Raw genomic sequence first — 25,456 nt, forward strand, 5'->3', positions numbered from 1 at the left:
GACCTGAACACAACTCATAAAAATTAACCTTTTGCAGCCAGGAAATAATATATGGGTAACTGCCCCAAACCTTTTTGATGTTCCTGTGTCATTCTTATCACAGCCTATTATGAGATGATGATGTGCTGATTAGTTTTTGACCCAAATTGTGCAAGAGAAAGTGGCACTCTAGATGAACCCTCAAATACCGTAATTCTGCAATTAATTATGAATTCTTCTCATCAATTACTATTGTAATGACCTACTTTATGATCGGAAATATCAGCACCAGAGCAGTAAATGATCAGTTTGGGTAACTTGATTCTGGGGGCACAAAGCCTACTGATGCTCACGTCCAAATTTTTCTAACTTCTGTTCTATCAATTTATGAAAATGTGATGTAACTGTTTTATGAGATGACCAGGAAGCTGAGTCACTTTAAGTGCAACACAATACATTCCGCTAGCATATTCATATTGCACTTGAGTTCTGTTCTTGCTATAGACATTTTAATAGGGCTTCAGTCATTAAGGGCATTTTGCCCATTAATTGTCATCTTTAAACACAAAATTTTCAAGAATATCTTTGGACTATGCATTAAAAAACACCAGAGGAAAACATCTCAGCCTTGGGTTCAACTGAAAACTGAAGTCCTGTAGCTCATGATGCTAACTAACAACATTCTCATTATTCTGAATCTATTAATATCAAAATACTTTTTACCTGGATTAGTACGCGTTTACAGAGACCAGCTTTCACCAGCGATTTGGCCACCCAGCGAGCTGCATATGCCCCAGAACGGTCAACTTTGGAACAGTCTTTGCCTGAAAATGCCCCTCCACCATGGCCACCCCATCCACCATATGTATCAACAATTATCTTCCTGCCTGTAAGACCGGCGTCGCCCTATTTTAACAAAGAAAACAGAGTTTAGTACTGGAGTCATCTATGTCATGTCTCCAGTATTGATAAATGGTAATCTAGAATTAACAGCATATGACAAATAGAAAGAAAACTGAACATAATATTTTCATATTAGACAGTAAACAAGTGTTGTTGAAAAAATAGGAATGGGTTTGAGCGAGCCAGATAAATACTCTGTAACAAATAATGGCTACACCCAGAAGCAGTATTGGTCCAGTTCACACATCTTGGTGGATCATCATTACACAGGTTTTTATCCTATACTTGGATTTCCTCCAAGTATGTGTGGGTAGTGATCTATATAGATTGGGCCCCCAACAAGGTTGTCTCTTTTTTACTTGGGGCATTCTTCACCTGCCTGGTACCCTTAGATGGGAAACCTGCCTGTAATCCTGTTATACCAGAGACCCTTGTCCATAGAAACACCAGTATAGACATGAATTGTTTTCATTTAAAAACACCTAAGCCTAAGTTAACAGGAAATTCCTAATTTTGTTTTATATGTGTGCTTCCCTAGTCTGTTTTCTCACATCCTTCATCTTTGTCATATAAACCAGGCTATTACTATAATCCACATGTTCATAATTGTATAATTTTGTTTCTTAAAAACTAATATAATAATAAATTAATTCTAAATGCCAATGCTTAGAAAAATAAGCAAAAAGATACATCAAACTTTCAGTTTTTTGCCATGTATGAAGCCAATAGTTAATTAAATAACAAAACATTTCCTGAACAGACAATCACACATGTACGCGTATGCTTAGGAGACAACTTCACGGCTCATCAAGTGGCAGTTCTACTCCAGGTCAGAGGGTGGCGCCATCATGTAAATCTGCTCCTTTTCCTCCCTCTGCAGAACAGTGACAATGACGTCACTTCTGCCTTCCAACCTCCTGGACACATCATTTCCACCTGCCCTACCTGATAAGCAGCCCCAATTTTGATTCAGTCAAACTAAAGACACATCTGAGAAGACGTTTCTTCAATTGTTGAATATCCGAATTGTGTCATCCTTTTTTAAGTTATATGGGGATCACTTTCAAGTACCCTAAACTTTCACAATCCCTTTGCTATTTTATCTATAAAACATACGATAAAGACAACTTTTTTCTTTATTTTTTACCATGTCCAACCAAGGAGATGATTCTTATTTTAAAGAACTCCACTAGCCTTTTATTTTGGCTGTTTATAAAAAAAAAATTGCATACACACTAAAGTTGAGTACAGTACCTTTGGGCCGCCATATATGAACTTTCCACTTGGTAGTAGGTGGTACACAGTAGTTTCATCAAGATATTTGGCAGGAATTACAGTTTTGATGACTTTTTCTTTCAGCTCCTCCTTTATCTCCTGCAGAGGTTTACTAGGTTCATGCTGAACTGATATGACAACTGTGTGTATGCGGATTGGCTTCATTGCCCCTTCATTGTCCTGATATTCCACAGTCACCTATGATAACGACAAGAATTACTAGCGGGTGTCAAGCACTATATGCCTACAAAGATCTCACATTTTCAATTTTAAACTTACTATGTTAGTTTCTTTCTTCCCTTTAGGGCATTCAAATATCCTATTATTTTGCTTGCTTGGCCTTTTTCAAAAGGAATGCTTGGGACTCTAATAAGATGTTCTCTAATGACACACTAAGTCATAAGACATAAAAACACCATCTAAGGCAAGTATTTTTGGGAACTGTCCAAGGGCTGAAGACTTTTGCAGAGTAATGAATGTGTATGGACCAACTCGCACTATAATTTCTGTACCCAAAAATGTGCAAGTTTCCCAGTCCATGGCACCTTGTTGATTGTAGAGAATCACAGGCTTTACCAGAGAATTAGCACAGAACTACATCCTGGAGTCGAGAGAAGGCAGCATAATTAAGGAGCCACTGCTAATATGGGGTAATCTTAGACACTTGTCAGTTAAACCAGTTCAAGACTTAAATTCCTCAGGACAGTCCTTTGTATTGGTCTTAGCATTGGTGCCCTGATTTATTCTTAAAAAAAATCTTTATTTGTATCGGTTAATGATGTTGTTTACACCAGATAGCAGCAGGGCTTCTCTGAGCACAGACATGTTGGACATTGAAGTAAATGGCCTGTGGCAGCAGAGGGTCACACTAGTTTCAACTTCTGCTAGAAATAAAAGCAGGAAATTGAAGCTCTAGAGAGCATGTGATCAAGACAACACAGGGCCAGCTTAGAGTTGTCAATCGACCTTAACAGTATGGCTTTGGGCTGATGATAAAGACTTATACAAAGACATGGAGCGATCAACAACAGGTAAGTCACTGCAGGGCCACAACCATGCTGCCCAGAGAACACATAATAATTGCAAATTGATGGTGATGATTTAAATTCTGCTTGTTCATCTTTAAAATGACAGAAACCCACAATAAGAAAATGAATTAAAGATCATCGCAGCTTAAATATACAAAATTCAATGCTACTGCTTATCATCTTTTGATATCCAGGTGACCACATTTTATTAAAGTCTCTATAAAGAAAGAAGGCTAACCTGAGTTTTTGAATCTGGCATAATCCACGGACATACTCCATTGCCGGAAAGCTCCTTCATCTTTGCATTCAGCTTGTGCGCCAAGAGTATTGTTAAGGGCATGCACTCTTCAGTTTCATCAGTGGCATAACCAAACATTAGGCCCTATAAACAATCAGGAGTGAAACATTGTTCAGACAAGCTGATCGAAAGAGCTCTGGCAAAATAATGATGTGAAAAAGACAAGGAACCCATTGTGGAAAAAATTAAAAGGTTTTCAGGAAAGGACAATCACTATAAAAGAGAACAGATACAACTGAATAAGGACTACAATAAGCAAGAGCAGAACAATTTCTTCAGTGAGAATATATGTGAATAAATATTCATTGAATAAATGTACAGTAATCCCTTGAGATTTGCAGAGGTTAGGGACGCAAATCCACGAATATGTTTTCGTACCATGATCACTGCAATTATTCCAATTTTATTGCACTAAATAACATGCAAAAAGTTACAAGAAACACGAGATAGAATGATCACTGTACAAGCAAATCACATGTGTTAGGCTAGGTGCCGAGACAAAAATGCACAGTGTCCACCAAACACAATGTAGTTCAGCAGTTCTTTAGTGAACTGTAACTTTTTACAAAATGTGTAACTTATTATAATAAAGACAACATACCATCTCCATACAAAAGCCACTTCAATTTCAAAGTAGGACTTACTTCAACAACACAGAGCTGTAGTTAAAAAATGCCACTTTCCAATGTTTAAAGATACTTTGCATTAATGTTGATTTAGTACCTGGTCCCCTGCACCAATATCATCATCATGTCTTCCTTCAAATACACAGTCTGTGATTTCTGGACACTGTGGTTCCAGAGCTACTAGTACACTGCAGGTTTTGTAGTCAAAGCCTGAAAATGGAAACGACACAAAGTATTCAAATTGTTTATTATCAGCATTTTGGTCTATAAATGATCACCAGACTTCCTTGACTCATTTTAATAATCACATATTGAACAAGACATTTTCTTTTGCTAGTCATTGTGAAGGAATGTTCTGAGTCCTGGCTCACTGTGTGACCTTGAACAAGCCATATAACCTAATGCAACTGTAGCCAAGTGTGCCATGCCTGTTAAGCCCACGTTTCATTGCACAACTTTTCCATAGATGTTCAGTAGTAGCCTTGATTTACATAATCTTAACGAGTAATCTTCAAATCTCAACTTGATATTATTTTGTAGAATCTAGGTGAATAGGATTGACGAGCATGTTGGGTTGAAAGGCCTGTTCTTGTCAAAACTGTTCTAATGTCCTAGCAGACTGAAATGAGGTATGATGATCCACATGGACTGAAACCTTCCCCCTATACATTGCATTCCTTTTGCAGAAAATATAAAAAAAGCAGTTACCTTTGGAAGAATTATCATAACCAATCTTCTGGATGGTTTCTCTAACAACTCTCTGTAAATCCACTGTTGCTTTTGAAGTCACCTCCCCACACAACAAGATCATTCCAGTCTTGGCCACACACTCTATTAGAATAAATACAAAATATTAGGTCACCAGTCAGTTCTTCTAAGTTCATATTATATCATTGCTCAACTTGTTGCTTTTGGTATAAATTCCAATGTAGAACTCCACCTCAATCTCTTGATTACTCAGATTAACCACATTTCAGGAATAACAGTAAACATGCTGGACTAGGAGGTTTCAAAGCAAATTCACAAATTCCACATCATCAACCATATCTCTCTATTATAATAAAAAAAATCCTGCGATGAGATGAAACTTTTTAGCCTGGGATAACACGTGACTTTGTTCAGAGAGATACTTTCATGTCCCACGAGACAAGACTTTGTGCCAAGAGATTTAACCACTCCTGGGGCTGGAAATAAAAGACAAAGAGTAGATGACAAAGTAGAACATCATAAAGAATTCAAAAACGTTGGCGTGATACACATGCAGAGCAGGTTAGAGATAATGAACGTACTAAAATTCGAAACTGTCAAAAAACTGATAGTAAAGATCGCATTAGCACAAACAAACGGAAAGTATTACTCGGTTAAATAGCAGGACAGCGAAAAGAGGTCAAATATATTGTTCGGATTTAAGTCGGAGACTTGTAGATCGTCTAATTGTGTTGCCATCAGGGAAAATTAGTGTTTCTTCCTAATGAAGAGGTGCATAAGCAACAATTAAAAGATTTGTTGTTTGGTGAAAGTGAAATCCAGAGACGTGAAGTGGTTGGCACGTGGCACTGGCCCGGGGGGGTTGGCGAGCAAAGCGAGCAGGGGGTGAAGCCCTCTAGTTCTAAATATAGTCAACATCATTTGTCAAGGAGTGACAAAAGCAGTAGGAGGAAAAATAAATGCCATAAAAGGAAAAGAGCAAGTCAAAGAAATGTGATCACTGACAACTGGCCTGAACAACAGAGAAGAAAAAGGTGATAAACTCCATAGTAGTACACCCAGGGTTTCAAAGGGTATAATGGTGGTCCCAATATGGAATGGGGAGCATTCAAGAGAGGCCCATTTTCTTCATTACGTTGTGCAGCATGTAGTTATGATTTAGTTTACCAGCCCCCAAAACCAAACAATGACTTTCTGAACGACTTTGCTGTTTTCCTTACACACTTATCTACTGTTTCATCAAACATAATACTTCTGGGGGATTTCAATATACATATGGATAATATCAATGACCCTATTACTAGAGACTTCACATCCTGCTTTGAGAGTTTTGGATTCCAGCAGCATACTAATGTACCCTCTCATTTGAAAGGACATATCTTGGACTTGATTTGCTGTTCTGGAGTTACCCCGCTTGATTGTACTGTGGATGAACTCTCCATAACTGATCACTTTCTTATTTCATTCTATGTTAAACTTGCACTTTCCAACACTAAGCTTTCCCATCTCATGTCTTTCCATAATATTAAGAATATTAAATTAGACTCTCTTTCCTCTAGTATCGATTCCCTTATGGACATTGATAATTTATCCATTCCTGAAGAACTGGTCTCACACTAGAACACTGGACTTAATGGTATTCTTAACTCTGTCGCTCCATTAAAAGCTAGATCTGTTTCTTTCTCCTTTTCTGCTCCCTGGTTCACGCCTGAACTTCGGCTTTTGAAAGCCACAGGCCGGCAATTTGAGCGGTTATATAAAAAAACTGGACTCTTTGTTCACAAAGAGATGTACAAAAACCATATACTTTATTACAAGGACTGCATTGCCCAAACTAAATCTAACTATTATACTCTCATTATTTCTTCCAATGAAGGAAACACCAAGTCATTGTTTTCACTACTTAACAATATCACACAACCCCTAGATTCTTTACCTTCTCACCTTTACTCAACTGAATTTTGCAATTCCCTTATGTCCTGTTTTAATGAAAAAATCCAGAAGATTCATCAGTCTTTCTTTATGGATTCCTCCAGTACTTCATTTGAATTTCACCCACCAACTCACTCATTGTCCTCTTTTCAGCTTCCTACTTTCTCACAAATCTCAGATCTTGTCTGTAAGTCTAAGCCATCCACCTGTCAACTGGACCCCCTCCCTACAGTTCTAGTCAAAGCCTGCCTCCCCTCTCTGGTCCCCCTTATCTCTACTATGATCCACTCTTCTCTCACTACTGGCACTGTTCCTTGATCTTTTAAAAGTGCTGCAATAACCCCAATACTGAAAAAACCAGGTGCCGATTGGACTAATTTTAGTAATTTTCGTCCTATTTCTAATCTACCCTTCATTTCTATATATATACTGCTGCTGGATTATGTGAATTTCCCCTTGGGATTAATAAAGTATCTATCTATCTATTTCCAAAATTCTTGAAAAAATAGTGGCTATTCAACTTCATTCTCATTTATCTCAAAATAATCTGTAGGAACATTTCCAGGCTGGTTTTTGTCCCCTCCACAGTATAGAAACGGCACTTATAAAAATTACTAATGACCTCCTTATGGCAGCTTATTCTAGTTTATTTGCTATTCTCATTCTCCTTGATCTGAGTGCAGCCTTTGACACTATTTGTCACACTACTCTTCTCAATAAATTATCTTCGATTGGCATTACCCACACATCACTAGATTGGTTCAGATCCTACCTCTCGGGCCGCACTCAGTTTGTTCAGCTTAAGACTTTCACATCGCAACCCACCGCTGTTACATCAGGTGTGCCCCAGGACTCTGTCCTGGGGGCCCTCCTTTTCATTATTTACCTTCTTCCCCTTGCCAATATCTTTCGTAAATATAACATTAGCTTCCACTGTTATGCTGATGACACCCAGCTCTATCTCACTAGCAAACCTACTGCTTCCTTTCCATCCTCCTCGCTTATTGATTGCATAGCAGAAATCAAATCCTGGTTTTCTTCTAATTTTCTTAAATTAAATAGTGACAAAACTGAGGTTTTTGCCATTGTTACAAAATCAACATTATCTAAAACGGATCATTTTTCATTTGTTATTAATAATTCCTCTGTCTTCCCTTCCCCACAGGTTAAGAGTCTGGGTGTCATCCTTGACAGTACTTTATCCTTTCAGTCCCACATCAATAACATCTCCTGGCCTGCATATTTACACCTGCGTAACATTAATCGTATTCGCCCCTCCCTCACTCCCTTCACCACTGCTATTTTTATTCATAGCCTTGTCACTTCTTATCTGGATTTTTGCAATTCCCTTTTCTTTGGTCTTTCTCGCAAATCTCTTTATAAGCTTCAACTGATCCAGAATTCAGCTGCCCGCATCATTACTAGAGAACCCCCTCTATTCACCATATCACTCCCGTTTTGCAGCAGCTTCATTGGCTTCCAGTTCAGTTCCGAATTGAATTAAAAATTCTCCTACTAACTTTGAAGGCTATCCACAACCTTGCCCCTCCATATCTGTCTGACCTCCTCCATGTTGCCATTCCCTCCCGCACCCTTAGATCTTCCTCCATTCACTTGACTGTCCCCTTCGTCTGTCTTACCACTATGGAGAGCAGAGTATTCAGTTGCTCTGCTCCCCAGCTTTGGAACTCACTACCACCTGAGCTTAGAAATATTGAATAATTTTCATTTTTCATATCTAAACTTAAAACTCATTTGTTTAAGACTGCTTTTTTTCTTTGATTACAATTGCTCTGTCTGATTTTAAGTTTTGTATTTTACTTTTGTTTATAATCTGTGTTTTGTCTATTGTTCAGTGTCCTTGAGTGTTTAGAAAGGCGCCTACAAATAAATAAAATGTTTTATTATTATTATTATGATATTACAGAGCAGCTGATGGGCCTAGGGTCTAGGTCCTCAGAGATATAAACTTGTCGGACATGAGCTTGACTTTGACTGGATCAACTAATCATGAGCCCCCAAGAGGTGTTGTTGACTGGAGTTTTTGATTTCCTTTCCTTCACTGTCAACAGGCCATATCTCGATTATAAGGTGTTGCCACTAGGAGGCACCCCAGAGCCCCAAACACCAGACACAACTCAGCCTAACACAATTTCATGTGAAATGAAATGATATTTATTTCATAACAGTACCTTACTACATGTTTAAGTTAATCCGGCACCATATAATAACCAGATAAGTACTTCGGCCTCTCTTTACTCCTCAGTGAGCGTTATCCACTGCCTCCCAACTCTGACTCCCTGGTGAAGTGAGGCGGCTCCTTTTAAACTGAACCCAGGAGAACTTCCGGTGCCACAATATTGCAGGTCATATGTAAACTCCCCAAAATAAGGTGGTCCATTCTTCATAATGCCCCCCTGTGGCACTCAAAGACCCCGAAAGGGTCACCCTTCCGCATTACAAGTCTCAGGAAAGTTGAAACTGGGCTCCAGTGAAATAAGCACTGCCATCTCTCATGCAGGGGGATGAATTATTTATAAAATCCATTTGTCTCATTATTTGGTCATCTCAACTGGTACAGAAACTGAGCACCATCCCCGCCGGACTGTACCTCCATCCCTGTGATGCTTCCACTACAGCCTCCCAGCCAGGTAGGAAATCATCCCAAACCCCTGTTGTGATTCCAACTCATCCAGTACGATTCTTACAAAGTCCTTGTTATTTTCATTACTTTACTTTTCTCCCCATTTATTATCAATTTAATTTATTATTAATTTCCTTTGCAACTGTTGTTTGCGTACTGCAATTAGTGCTGAACCATATGAAGAAATACACTTTGAAACAGAATACTGTAGTGCACTTGTCTCTGAGAAGGATATTCTCATCAAACAAAATTGAAATTTTGTTTTTTTTGTTGAAAGCTGCAGTCAAAAATCATTCAATCCAATTTTATTTACTGAACCTTATTTTTATATGATTTTATTCAATTTACCCTCTCTGTTTGCCTGGGTCAAATTTTGCAGGCAATTTTTTACCTACTTTTACCAAACCAGTTTCCTTCCAACTTTGCATGCATGCTGATTTCTGAAGACGATACAATATTTCATTAGTTTTGACGCAGGATCTGAGTGTTAATTATGTCAAATTTAAATTACTCATTACCTTATATTATACATAGCAAAATACCCGCGCTTCGCAGTGGAGAAGTAGTGTGTTAAAGAAGTTATGAAAAAGAAAAGGAAACATTTTAAAAATAACGTAACATGATTGTCAAAGTAAGTTGTTTTCGTCTAGCTGCATCAGAAAATGTACCACGACGTCTGACACGCCTCCTTTTTAGTGTTTTCTCACAGCTTGGATTGCTGCTGTTATAATCAGTTTGGGTCTACATATATATATATATATATATATATATATATATATACATACATATATACATATATATATATACACATACATATCTTCATATCTATATACATATCTACATATACACATATATATATACATACCTATCTACATCATATATACACACACATACATACATACACACACACAAATTATATATATGTGTGTGTGTGTATATATATATATATATATATATATACAATGTAGATAGGTGTGTGTGTGTGTATATATATGTATGTGTCTATATGTGTGTGTATAGCTTTGGTCACTGAGTGCAAGGGAAAAATAATAAAATATAGTCTATAAGTTATTAAACAGTAAAACATTAACGTTTTAAGAAGTACAGGTACATTGAGCACTACTGGAGTGGTTGCGGGTAAACTACATTTTAAAGACTGTGTAACACAACAGGTAAGTAGTACTAACAGCAGCTAAAATGTATATGGATCATCTCTCGGTAGTTGATCCCTTTTGAAAGGCGCTACACGACGGCTGTGGTATAGAAATTACATTTTCTATGTGAACGTCCAAATTTCTGCCTCTGGTAATGTGCCTTAGCGCATTTAAAGAAAATTAGTTTTGTGTCCTCTGCAGTGTTAAGAGAGAAAGGCTTTGGTTTGGGATAAAAGGAAAAAAGGTGTAAAGAAAGGAAAGTTGCCTTTTTCTTTTATATAGTATAGAGAGATGTGTTCGCTGACGTTATGATCGCCTTTTGAGGACAGTCGCGGTGGGTCTTGTGTAGACTGGTGAGACGCCCCTGCCATTAATCGGCTGTGATGGCACTGTTGGTCCTCCACTCGTGTGCGTGTCTTCATAATCTGAGCTAACGACCTCATAATCGTATACGTGCAAAAGAAAGTGCGAATCGCCTTAATATTAGTTCGCCGCAGTGTAGAAAAGGGGTCCTGTGTTTGCACTTGTCTGGGCTATAGCTCAGGGGGAGGATGAAAAAAATTAAAAGTGCTCACTTTGACTTAAGGCAGAAGCGCAGTCAGCGTCTCAAAGGCCGGCACAGCTATGCACGCGCGCTGGCTGCTCGACTTTCACTGGGCAGGAGACCCCATTTTTTGCAGACTCGTTCACGTGATCAAAAGTCTCAGCACTCTTTGTAAAAATATATATATTTATTATATATATATATATATATAATAATAAATATAGCAAAATACCCGCGCCTCACAGAGGAGAAGTAGTGTGTTAAAGAAGTAATGAAAAAGAAAAGGAAACATTTTAATAATAACGTAACATGATTGACATTGTCATGAGTGTTGCTGTCATATATATGCCTGTCTGAATAAGTCACCCTCGCTTCGCTCTTACTTTTTTACCGTTCATTTAATCATGGCTAGTGGCGGAAAAATTATAAAATGGAAGGAGGATTACACTGAGTATGGCTTTACCAAAACAATTATTGATGGCAAATCGATTATTCATAAAGGTTGAATTGGTGATCTGTTTTTCTGTGTTAACCTCATATTTTTTCATACTTCTTCTCAAACCAAGGGGGTGCGAGGGTAAAATGAATCGAGAAGAAAAGGAAACATTTTAAAAATAATGTAACACGATTGTCAATGTAACCTTTTGTAAGTAGTGCCTGGAGGATTCAGTGTGGAGAAACTCTAGAGACAGCGTGTGTATTAACTTGTGGATTTTTCTGTGAGTATTTGGTGGCTTCGGAAGACGGCGTTAGTCGTGGAGCTCAGCTCAGAGCGAAATGAGGTGAATGGGAGGGGAGAGGATGACGTGACTCCTCCACCCGTCTTAACTGTCAATCTTCCCACAAACACAGTCTCTCGGAATTTGCATAAGCACAGCCTTTGACCAGCAATTTGAACTTAGTTACAAAGTGATCAAAACTGTCGTTTATACCCTGCGTCCTCTCATTAAACTTGTATCCCGTATTAGCCGTGGGTATGACAAACGCCAGCGGCAGCCTGTCTATGAACTTAATGTAAAGTTTAGGTTTACACTGTGCTTTGTTTCTGAAGTAGCTGCAGGCATGAATATGCTTGTACAGTATGTGTCAGTTCACGTGATTACGTGGGAGGTGTGATGATGTCACACGAAACTCCGCCCCCATGGCCATCGAACTCAACTCCATTACATTATATGGAGAAAAATAGCTTCCATTTATGACCATTACGCATAGAATTTCGAAATGAAACCTGCCCAACTTTTGTAAGTAAGCTGTAAGGAATGAGCCTGCCAAATTTCAGCCTTCTACCTACACGGGAAGTTGGAGAATTAGTGATAAGTCAGTCAGTCAGTCAGTCAGTGAGGGCTTTGCCTTTTATTAGTACAGATTTAGCGATTACACATATATAGAGTGTTTTAGCCAAAACACACATATATGAAAAATTAGCAGTGTTGCTCAAGCGATTAGTGTGTTGGACTTGCCATCAAACGGTCGAAGGTTCAATACCAATGTAGACAAATTAATTAAAAAAATCATTTTGATTAATTGATAGTTTTGTCAAATTACTTCAATATGACAGTTAAGCACTGTTAGTGAAGGGGTCAGTGTGTTGGACGATTCAATAAAATGGTCGAAGGTTCGAGACCAGTGTACTTAAACTCATTTTTTTTTAATTTGACCAATTTTTCATCATTAATATTCAAATTTGGCAAAATACACTTTTCAGTGATTTAGCAGTTGGCTCCATGAATAAAGTGTCTGGCCTTTCTAAGAAAGATTGAAGGTTTGATTATTCAATAGACAAACGCACATTTCCAGTACTTCACACTTGTAAAATTTCACTGTGGTAAGGATTTTCTGAAATGAGAAATGATTGTGTATGAATGTTACATTTCACTTTAAGATAGTTGGGTCAATTCCACTTTGTCGCTAATGTCATCTCTGTCAAATCGCCTTCCCACCCAAGTCAAGGTTTTTGTAACATTAGGATGGCTAAAAATACATAAAAAAAAGATTTTTAAATGATATGATTTTATTCAAAAATACACTAAAAAGTAAAAAAATATTTTTTTTCTTATACTAAAGTTTTGTTGGTGATATACGACTAAAAATAAAATCATGGGTTGCCCATACAAAAATGAATTGAATTCAATTAAATGCATAGATTCCTTTAATGATTCCTAATAAAATAACCTCTTACAATCTGAAAGTTTCTCCAATTAAAACCATTATCCTACATACTTTAATTAATGTTTATGTGATGTGACTTTCTTTCCATAGTTAGAAATTTTATTTTAAAGAATCCATGCATTTTAAATGAATTAAATTAACTATTTTATGGGCACTCCATCAATGGACCATATAATAAAACATTTTAACTTTAGAAATACATCTTTTGTGTGAACTGGGTCAATTCTGTACATATAGACAAACAGCACAGAGAAGTGATGAGGTAAGCTTTAACATGACTGATCTTTTATCAGACCTCCTCACTTCTTCTTCTTCTTTCGGCTGCTCCCATTAGGGGTCACCACAGCGGATCATCTTCTTCCATATCTTCCTGTCCTCGTCACCTTGTTCTGTTACACCCATCACTTGCATGTCCTCTCTCATCACATCCATAAACCTTCTCTTAGGCCTTCCTCTTTTCCTCTTACCTGGAAGCTCTATCCTTAGCATCCTTCTCCCAAAATTACCCAGCATCTCTCCTCTGCACATGTCCAAACCAATGAACAACTGGATTAAATTCTTTAATTCTATGTAAACAATATATATTACATCTTACCACAAGCAACCTTGGAGTCTGGGTCCAAAGAAATATAGGCATCTAAGACAGCATCACTAATCTGGTCACACATCTTATCTGAAACAAAAGGGAAAAACAAATTGTAGCAATTCAATACATGCACTGAAAAAAAACGTATAATAATTATGTTAAAATGAAATACACGATAATTACACTTCAATTTACATTTCTGCCCAAGCCCACACCCTCATGCAAAATGCAATAATCCCATAACCTGAAACGTGCAAAAATCTTTTGTTAATAAAATAGATGATTAAAGGGAATAACTCAACATAACAACATATTAAAGATAAGCCGAGGCAAGGTAAATGTCCACTACCACTTTTCTAATTTGCCCCCTGTAAAGAAGCACTTCCTGTCATTTATTTCATGCTCAAACTGTGCTACTGCCTGTCCAGACAGCCTTTCTTTCTCACAATTCACCTCTGGCCATTTATCCACAGTCCTTTCTGGGGAATTGGAATCCTGGGAAGTATGTAAGGCTAGTGAAAGATATGCGTTATGATTCTAAGACCAAAGTCAAGAGTAGTGTTAGAACTAAGGATGGACTCCACCAAATATCATCCTTAAGCCCTTACATTTTTGCTCTTATAATGGACATCCTAAGTAGTGAACTCATACAACAAGCACCTTGGTCCGTGTTCTTTGCTGGTGATATATAAGTAGTTCTCATTGCCTCCAACAGAGGGGAACTGCAACAAAGCTTGATCTATAGAGAGAGACTATGCAGGATAGGGAATTTAAGATGAATTACTGTATATGTGGTTTAAAGAAGAACATTGAGAAGGAGGCATTCAGTTGCTGTCAGAGAGATTAAAAAGGATAAATACATTTAAATACCTTAGTTCCTACGTGACAGCAAATGCTGGATTAGATAGTGAGGTACACCATGCGATCCAGATAGTTTGGAACAACTGGAAACAGCTGTCTGGTGTGTTATATGATCAAAGAATAACTGTTACGATGAAGGGAAGACTCTATAAGATGGTAGTCAGACCAGTTATGATGTATGGAGCTGAAACACGGGCCCTGAAGAACACCCAAGAGAGGAAGCCAGAAGTAGCTGACATGAGGAAGCTGAGGTGGACATGTGGAGTGACAAAAATTGATAACATCAAAAATGAAAAGATGAGGAAAACAGCAAAAGTTGTGGACGTCTCGAAGAGGATCTAAGGGAACTGCTGCAATGGTATGGTTAAGTAATGAGAAGAGATGACAACTATGTAGGTGGCAGGGTCATAAAATTAGATTTGGAGGGAACAATAAGGGGGGGAGATCAAAGCTGAGGTGGATGGATTGTATAAGTGAAGATATGAGGGAGACAGGATTAAATGGGAGCAAATATGAAGATTGGCGAGTGTGGGGAAGTCTAGTTAAATACAGCTGCCTTGTATAAAAATGGGAAAAGCTATGGAAGAAGAAGATGAAGACATTTCTTGGGTACCAAACTCAAGTTCCAGAACTTGCAGGCTGTGCCACCAATTTCAAGCAAACACCCCTCTGCCCCAATGTAAAAAGCAGAAGTGGGAACACATTTCAACACAAATGTAAACCCCTGTCCTTTTAGACCTAACCTCCAATAGCACCTATAGATGATGCTCAGACAGCATGAGGCCATGAACAATGTACAGTATGTTTTTATTTGGATTCAATTAATTGAGTTCTGCAGGGTCTGAATTCAAAATCCGTCTGTGTTGTAGCTGTAATACAGAGAGAGCATGTTACACTGTTGTGTAACATTGATTTATTTCATTATATTCAGAGCCAGCATGTGGAGTGAAGTGATGAGCAGCAGTTTGGTAAGAGTGGCATTTTCATATGACATTTTTTTATATTAGAAAAAGGTTAAGTGTGTTTACTTTAAGAATTAAATACATATTCAGGGCCTTATTTATATATTACCTTCAAAAACTGTGAGAAATGTTTTAATTTTAAGAATTTTAAACTTCATATAATGCAGTTCACAATGCCTCGCCACACAGCGAACATCCAAAAATCAAAACAGCGCCCTTTTCGAAGCGCATTTCGAAGGCTCATGTCAATCCATGGTATTGGCGTTCACTTTTCTGAGTTTTCCACTTTACTTAGGTGCCATTTATGGGTGTGCAATTCTGCTGGAGTGATGGTAGCGAACATTTGTGCTGGTAAAAATGCTAAAAAGTCCATCCTGGCTGTGTTTGACTACACAGCCTACAAAGGCTACATTTAGACTACCGTTACAGTGTTTTGATTCAGTTTGCAAGTGTTTCAAATCTGATATGACTGTGTATCAATATCTGTCTATCTGTTAAAACAAATGAATTCATCAGACAGATGCGGCCTTAAAAACAAACATGAACACCAGCTACATGCTGATTTCAAATTCTTTATAGTGCAAGATTTGTCAGCTCATGATGGCAAGCACTCAAATGTTTTTTCAGAGGATTCATCACTGCCGAATGTATCTCCAAAACTCTTATCAGAAAAATACAGGTGCCGGTCATAAAATTAGAATATCATGACAAAGTTGATTTATTTTAGTAATTCCATTCAAAGAGTGAAACTTGTATATTAGATTCATTCATTACACACAGACGGATGTATTTCAAATGTTAATTTCTTTTAATTTTGATGATTATAACTGATAACTAATGAATGTCCCAAATTCAGTATCTTGGAAAATTAGAATATTGTGAAAAGGTTCAATATTGAAGACACCTGGTGCCACACTCTAATCAGCTAATTAACTCAAAACACCTGCAAAAGCCTTTAAATGGTCTCTCAGTCTAGTTCTGTAGGCTACACAATCATGGGGAAGACTGCTGACTTGACAGTTGTCCAAAAGACGACCATTGACACCCTGCACAAGGAGGGCAAGACACAAAAGGTCATTGCTAAAGAGGCTGGCTGTTCACAGAGCTCTGTGTCCAAGCACATTAATGGAGAGGCGAAGGGAAGGACAAGATGTGGTAGAAAAAAAGTGTACAAGCAATAGGGATAACCGCACCCTGGAGAGGATTGTGAAACAAACCCCATTCAAAACTGTGGGGGAGATTCACAAAGAGTGGACTGCAGCTGGAGTCAGTGCTTCAAGAACCGCCACGCACAGACGTATGCAAGACATGGGTTTCAGCTGTCACATTCCTTGTGTCAAGCCACTCTTGAACAAGAGACAGCGTCAGAAGCGTCTCGCCTGGGCTAAAGACAAAACTGCTGCTGAGTGGTCCAAAGTTATGTTTTCTGATTGAAGTAAATGTTGCATTTCCTTTGGAAATCAAGATCTCAGAGTCTGGAGGAAGAGAGGAGAGGCACAGAATCCACATTGCTTGAGGTCCACAGTCAGTGATGGTTTGGGGTGCCATGTCATCTGCTGGTGTTGGTCCATTGTGTTTTCTGAGGTCCGAGGTCAACGCAGCCGTCTACCAGGAACTTTTAGAGCACTTTGTGCTTACTGCTGCTGACGAACTTTATGGAGATGCAGATTTCATTTTCCAACAGGACCTGGCACCTGCACACAGTGCCAAAGCTACCAGTATCTGGTTTAAGGTATCCCTGTTCTTGATTGGCCAGCAAACTCGCCTGACCCTAAGCCCATAGACAATCTATGGGGTATTGTGAAGAAGAAGATGTAATACGCCAGACCCAACAATTCAGAAGAGCTGAAGGCCACTATCAGAGCAACATGGGCTCTCATAACACCTGAGCAGTGTCACAGACTGATCAACTCCATGCCACGCCGCATTGCTGCAGTAATCTAGGCCAAAGGAGCCCCAACTAAATATTGAGTGCTGTACATACTCATACTTTTCATGTTCATACCTTTTAGTTGGCCAACATTTCTAAAAATCCTTTTTTTGCATTGGTCTTAATTGATATTCTAATTTTCCGAGATACTGAATTTGGGACTTTCATTAGTTGTCAGTTATAATCATCAAAATTAAAAGAAATAAACATTTGAAATACATCAGTCTGTGTGTAATGAATAAATCTAATATGCAAGTTTCACTTTTTGAATGGAATTACTGAAATAAATCAACTTTGTCATGATATTCTAATTTTATGACCAGCACCTGTATACCTCTGTGGTGTGACATTACAAAAGACATGTAACTGAACGGCTGGCTACCTTGTGACAGGATTTCTTTATTTTTAATTTGATGATTCTGGAAAAATATTGAACCAATGTCACAAAAGTAAAAAGTAAAACACTGTTTGAATGGCAGTACAGAAACAAAATCTATTTATGGTAGCTCTCTATTTAACCCTCCAGCCTGCCAGGTCGCTTACTGTAATGGTATAATTTTTACTATGAAACGCCATAAACTGTAAGCAAATAAATTATATTGTAGCCCTAAACTAACCTGACTAGGCTAATGCAATTGCAAAATTCAATGACTATGAAGTATAACGATTACCTCTAAACATTTACCCATGCTTCATGTTGACTGTAATCTTTCTAATGTTGGAAAATAATGCAAAATCACCATCTAATCAAGCTATGGAGAATATTTTTAGCATGCCAGAAGCAGGAGTGAAAGTGAAGAGCATAATACTCAAGTAATTAGTGGTGGTGAACAATACTTTTAATATAAGTTAATTTGAGAGATTCTTATACTTTAAATATAATCAGTATTTAGCAATGCATTCAAAGTCTGCAGTTGTAGTTGACTGTTTAATTTTACTTTGCCACATCTTTTGTTTCCTATGCTACACCAGTGTCCTATCTCAGACAGGAGTCCTCCCCTGGATATGGTTCTAATTCATGTTTTATGCCTCTTCTGTTCTATCTTGATTCTTTTATTTCTCTTAATTATGTTCATCACACTTTATTTCTGATTTTGTCTAGGTATGTAAGCTGCCACTGTTATGTTCTATGTGTTTTGTGGGTTGTCCCCAAGAGATGGGGTAACCGGGTGGATTGCATAACGTCACTAAGTATAATGTCAAGTGATAAACTTCTCAACAGAACAGAGCTCTGGAGGTCTATAGCTTGACTCTGTTGGGGTTGTTGCTATTTTATGAAAAAATTAACATTCTCCAGTTCTGGTAATTTTCCATTAATGAGCAGAAATATGAGCAGTCAACACAAGTCAGGAGCACAGAAAAGAAAAAAAGGAAAGCATGAAGCAGCAGCTTGTGCTGCACTTACCGATGTGTTTAAAAATTTTAATTTGTCCAACTTCCAATAACCCTATTAACTCTTTTAGGGCTAATTATTTTTTCTTTTTCATTTAGTAGAGCAGAATATTTTTTCCAAAAAAAACTCAGTTTTCTAAAAAGCACACAAAGCAATGGTTATACACATAAATCAAAATAAAATACTTATTTATGACAAATGTCATACTGTTTTATGTTCCATGAGCCACTACAATAATGTCAATTCACCGACTTATTTCATTAGAATCATCATTCATAAGCTAAAAGGCATGTTCCGGAAAAAAAAACAGCGTGCAGTCGTTAAGTGGCCAGTAATCCGTAGCGTCCACTAGCACACTGTGTCGTGTGATGAAGTCCAGTTGCCAGCTTACCTCCCACAGATTTAGGTCTGGTAGTCCTCCCAGGGTGAACTTTCCCGTAGGTTTGTCAGATGCATGATCAGCTGGGGACTGATCAGCTGATACAGGTACCTGACATTCATTTTAGATCTCCAGATCACTTGCATCAAAATCTGAGTTCAATAAGTCAGAGTCTGATTTAGCAATAATATGCAATAAAAAACACACAAAGACCATTTACTTTGCTCTCTCTAGCCTGATGTTGATGCTATTCTAGACACTGTTTACTCTATGTTACTCACGCACATGCCGGGATTCAATATGAAGTCAAAGAGTCTAACAGTCCTCCGAGCAAAGAGGGCCCACCTATAATGAAATGGCAAGTTTTATCGACGTTTATGGCTTTTTTTTTTACTCCCTCTGCCCCTGGAGGTTACTTTAGTCGACATCCGGTCTTAACCCCCTTGTTTTGACAAAAGTCCACATCTGCCCTAAAAGAGTTAATGTTACATCAGTTGCCACTACACTAAAGCTAGCGGTTTAACAGAGTAGCAATAGCATTATGTGTAATAGTGCTTAACAGATATTCTCCAATGTTATAGCACTTAGCTGGCACATGGCTGAGGATTATTCATTACTGCCATTTAGACCTCAGGACCACGACACGTTGTTAAAAGCTGCCATTAGTTGACATATGAAGTGCTCTGAGTGTTGTTGCATTGAAGACACGTTCGTAAATGTCGCGAACACACACAGGCTCTCTTACCGACTAGTTGGCTAAATTGTGGGAAAGCACCATGCAAGTTAAGTTTGACATGCAAAAAGAACAATTACCTCAGATTAACTTTAACTGTTTGTTAATTTAATTGGTAGATAACGTTACTGATTTAGTTACTACCTTATTGCTATCTGCTGTCATTAGATAGGTTTAGATAAATTCATAAGTGTAGGTCATATAATCATGTTTTCATTTTTTAAATATCAAAATATTGAGCTTTATTTTGACTCTGTATTTACTCCATTAATTATGTTTTATAAGAATGTTCAGTAGTAGTAATATTAGTAGTTTTTTTTAATTATTATTGTAATTAATAATAGTAGTAGTTGTAGTATTAAAATTGTTTTTCCACATGTCACAAGTGATACAATTGACTATATCAAGTAATATAGGGCGGCTGAACATTGACACCCTGGACCATTATTATTTTTATTATTAATTATTATTATTATTACTAACTAGCAAAATATTCGCGCTTAGCAGCGGAGAAGTAGTGTGTTACAGAAGTAATGAAAAAGAAAAAGAAACATTTTGAAAATAATGTAACATGATTGTCAATGTAATTGTTTTGTCACTGTTGTGAGTGATGAGTGTTGCTGTCATATATATATTATATATATATATATATATATATATACACACACATATAAACATATATATATATACATATCCATACATATATACATATACACATATATATATACACACACACATATATACATACATATATATACTGTATATACATATATACACATACATCAACAACAACAACATTTATTTATAATGCACATTTTCATACAAAAAAATGTAGCTCAAAGTGCTTTACAAAATGAAGAAAAGAAAAATAGAAGACACAATAAAAAATAAAAATAAGACAACATTAATTAACATTGAATAAGTAAGGTCCGATGGCCAGGGTAGACAGAAAAAACAAAAAAAAAACTCCAAAGGCTGGAGAAAAAAAAAAATCTGTAGGGGTTCCAGACCAAGAGACCGCCCAGTCCCTCTGGGCAATCTACCTAACATAAATCAAACAGTCCTCTTTGTATTTAGGGTTTTCATCCACATATATATACATATATATATACATATCTACATATACACACATACATACATACACACACATATATACACACAAATACATATATATATATATATATATACACACATACACACACATATATAAACATATATATACATATACATACATATCTACATATATACATATACACACACACACACACATATACATATATATACACACTCTTTGGGGTGCGAGCAACTGTTGCTGGGGGTGCCAGAATCCATCAAGGAAGAAAAATGAAAAACATTATTTGTACAAAATCTTAATTTATTTATCCATTCATAAATATTTAAATGGGCAGGCTATTTCGTATCAGTGCAATACGCTGCTTGTTAAAACGGATGACTCGCTCTTACGTGCAAGTCTGCGTGGATATTATGAACTATCGTATCTGTTCAAGTTCTATTTAAATTTTAAATAGAAGGAATTTTTATTTAGTCAACAGAAATATCTTTGGTAGGAATGTAAGTTAAATGTAGGCATCATTGCATAAATTTTTCTTCACTATAGAAATGTAAAGAGTAAATTCGCCTTACATTCCAACCAAAGATATTTGTGTCAACTAAATAGAACTTGAAAAGATATATTTTTTCGAATGTGATCGCGCAATTCAGATTGAGTTGACACGCACTACATCGAGCTCGCGTGCTATTGTGGTTTCGCCTGCGTGCCTCATTAAGTCACCCTCCCCTCGCTCTTACTTTTTTACTGTTCATCTAATGATTACACTGAGTATGGCTTTACCAAAACAATCATTGATGACGAATAAAGTATCCATTATTCATAAAGCTTCAATTGGTGATCTGTCTTTCTGCATTAACCGCATATTTTTTCATACGTCTCAAACCAAGGGGATGTGAGGGTAAAATGAATCAGGAAGTGCACGTACATACTCAGTGCACCCCCTCTCGGGAATCGAACCTCGGACGTCGGTGCTAGAGGCGAAGCGGAGAAGTAGTGTGTTAAAGAAGTTATGAAAAAGAAAAGGGAACATTTTAAAAATAACGTAACATGATTGTCAATATACAGTAATTGTTTTGTGAGTGCTATGAGTGTTGCTGTCATCAAGGATTTGATTATCATTATTTCTTTCAATCAGGTTTGTATTTGTACGATGTGTTGTGTTCAAGTTACATTCCGTGTTTGTCAATCGTTGTAAAGATGACAGGTTTCATTCATCGATTCGTTTCTTACTGCATCAATAAACAGCTCGTCTTCCTCTTTATCTGAGACGTGACACACTGCATGCACGGGTTTTTTTTTACACTGTCTTCCTTTAGCGGGACATTGACTTTTTCCACCGTGTGCTTTGTTTCCGCAGTAGTGGCACTTATGAATATGCTTGTATGTGTCACACGCTTCATATTTTTTTTTGCTGCCTTCTCAATTGTGTAATTCGGTTTTTGTTCAGCGCTCTTTGGAACTGTTGCTTTTTGTCTGTGCACTGCGTCAGTTCACGTCAGTTCGGTGTACATGCATCAAAGGTTCCCAGCTGTGCTGGTGCCATCTCATGCGATGTCCATGGCTATATTTAATGTTAGCTAAGACCCGGCACTTAAAAGTTTCTCTCGCAGTTTCGCTGAGTTTGTGCCAAACACCACCCTGACCATCTCATCTTCCTCTGCATAAGCACAATCCTTCACCCGTGAATATTTAGCGGCAGTGTTTCTATTGGATTGCCGCTGACGGACAGCCTTATATGGGCAGGCACTAAGTTACGCCTCCCACGGGCATCGAGCAGAAGTCTATTATAGTATATGGACGAAAAAATAGGTTCCAGTTATGACCATTACGCGTAGAATTTCGAAATGAAACCTGCCCAGTTTTTGTAAGTAAGCTGTAAGGAATGAACCTGCCAAATTTCAGCCTTATACCTACACGGGAAGTTGGAGAATTAGTGATGAGTGAGCGAGTCTGTGAGTGAGTGAGTCAGTGAGGGCTTTGCCTTTTATTAGTATAGATTAGGCTTTTATTTATAATGGAAACAAATCAATTGGGGCACCCTGCCTGGGATTTGTTCCTGCCTTGCGCCCTGAGTTGGCTGGGATTGGCTCCAGCAGACCGAGAGACCCTGTGTTAGGATATAGTGGGTTGGAAAATGAGTGACATGACAAATCAATTGGTGTATCATTGCCATGAAATACCATTAAAATTCGAGTCCAGTTAGAGCTGGATCTGCTGAGTGAGGCTTTTCATAACTTAAGCTCATACTTCTGGTCATCTCTGGCACGAGAACAAATAAGCAGCTTGGATATCATCAACATCAACTCAAACCTCGAACAGAAGCTGTCGTGTGGCAGCCTAATAAATGATTTTGCCTCCAGTAAATGTAGATTTGTGCTATTGTGATATGCAAAAAAGGCATCCCTACACATTCACTTTCAAGCTTTCATTATTTTTAAAAAATATTTTTTTATTTAATGTTAAAAAGTTATAGTTATATTTGTGATGTGTGCTTCTTTGTTTATAATTTATGTATGTATTTATTGTTCAAAGAAAAACTAATGTAGTGGATTCAGGGAAGTGTGTGGCAGGGTGATGCGGGAAGAAGACTCTGCCTAGGGTCCCAGTATGGCTAGAGGCTGCACTGCCCTGACTAATTAATTAATTATGGACAGGTAGCTTCTAGCATGGATGTCATTGCCTGGCTGGCAGTGTTGTCGCATCACTGTACTTTAGCCCAGCTCAATCCATTGTTGGGATGTCTTTTGTTTGACTACATCTGCATGTTCTCCAGATTCTTCCATGCCTTTCACCAGGCACTCCCTTGTCTTCCCAAAATACAAAAAGACAATATGTTAGATTAAATGGCTTCTGTAAATCTGCACACTGTTGCAATGGACTGGTATTTTATTGAGGGGTGATTGCAGGGCCCAGGATGATGGATTCTTGGGGTAGTAACTGGACAAAACAAATTAACTGTAATTTTTTTTAAGCCAGAAATGTATTAACTCTATGAGACCTCTCCTCAAATATGTTGAGGTTTGTCGTTTTGTTTGTCATTTGTATTTAGTGCACTATGTTTTATTTTCGCCTTGTCTCTCATTAGTAGTTTAAAAACAGCAGAAACAACAATGAAATAAAAATGCTCTTACTTGGAAGTGTATTCATATGTAGTTTCCAAAACATCCTGAGGCAAAAGGCGCTATATATGCAGCATAAGTGATGTATGTAATGCTTTCCGCACACATCAGCCTTTCTGAGCGGCTTGAGTAAAGGCAAGTCGTGCAAGAAGCATGACACGCTTACAAATGAACAGCACCACAATCTAAGGACAAAGATCGACAAGTTTAATACAGGCGATTCTGCTACTGAAAAGTGTCAGCTGGTAATGGTGCTAAGGTGCAAATCTCGTATTTCCTTCAGTGTCTGATTAACTTGTCGCGGAATGCTCATTACTAAAACTACACGTGAAAGACACTATATGTGACACAAGAAGACTTAATTGCCGATTAACTGCAACGAAATAAAAGTACATAAAGGCCTAGGAACTCACCGGAATGTCCTTCCCCGACTGATTCCGATGTAAAGAGGAAAGTTTTCCTACGTCTAGCCTTTCTCGCGTTAGCATGATCCATGTCTTGCTTTAGTTCGAAGTAAAAGTTTAGTTCTTCTTAAAAGTGGTGACGTTTGAAATAATATAGCAATTAGACTTGAAGGCAAAAATAATCTCTATAGATAGCGCCGCCCATCCAGTGCGAGTTAACTGTCTCCTGTCAGATCGCATCTGCCGCGGTTAAAGGACAGCTGGGAAGGAAGAGGGTGTTCGGTCTTGGGGGCGGGGTCAATTGCTTCGCCAGTTATCAAAGAAAACCGGCGTCGTTAGAACGGGTCCGCGATGAGGCTTGCTATCCTTTGTGTCATTATTTCTTCCTTTAAGATTCACTTCACTGCTCGCTGACCATGGCACTGGAAATTGGCGACGTACTCCAAGTTGGCCAGACATCCAAGAAAGGATTTCCCGCAGCAAATTTAAACTTAACCTTGGACTTTAATCACCATGTAATAATCAGAGTATCCCTGCTATCACTCTTCATTTTCAATTACATGGTAATTGACTCGAGAACAGCACTGTGCACATTCCTACCTTACCTTATAGATAGATAGATAGATAGATGGATAGAGTAGGGCAAGGATATAAAACTATTTTTAAAGATTTGCGTATTCCTGGGATCACAGTGGCGTTCACAATTGTAAAATGGGAGAAGGTTGGACCAACCAGGCCATCTAGCCAAAGTGACAAT

At 37.8% G+C, this 25,456-nt stretch overlaps 1 protein-coding gene across 1 annotated transcript in view; it reads right to left on the reverse strand.

The window, feature by feature from the left end:
* Nucleotides 1-25,133, reverse strand: part of mat2al (methionine adenosyltransferase II, alpha-like) — a 30,991-nt gene extending 5,858 nt beyond the window's left edge. Inside the window, exons 1-7 of the mRNA XM_039758784.1 lie at nt 24,709-25,133; nt 13,856-13,933; nt 4,818-4,940; nt 4,207-4,319; nt 3,424-3,567; nt 2,137-2,355; nt 703-885 (exon numbers count right to left, since the gene is read on the reverse strand). Of these exons, the coding sequence (XP_039614718.1) occupies nt 703-885; nt 2,137-2,355; nt 3,424-3,567; nt 4,207-4,319; nt 4,818-4,940; nt 13,856-13,933; nt 24,709-24,790 (942 nt within the window). The 5' untranslated portion in view covers nt 24,791-25,133. The remainder of the gene's footprint in view (nt 1-702; nt 886-2,136; nt 2,356-3,423; nt 3,568-4,206; nt 4,320-4,817; nt 4,941-13,855; nt 13,934-24,708) is intronic.
* Between the last annotated feature and the right edge of the window lie 323 nt (nt 25,134-25,456).

Source organism: Polypterus senegalus, chromosome 7, assembly GCF_016835505.1.
Source record: "Polypterus senegalus isolate Bchr_013 chromosome 7, ASM1683550v1, whole genome shotgun sequence".
Taxonomy (NCBI): domain Eukaryota; kingdom Metazoa; phylum Chordata; class Cladistia; order Polypteriformes; family Polypteridae; genus Polypterus; species Polypterus senegalus.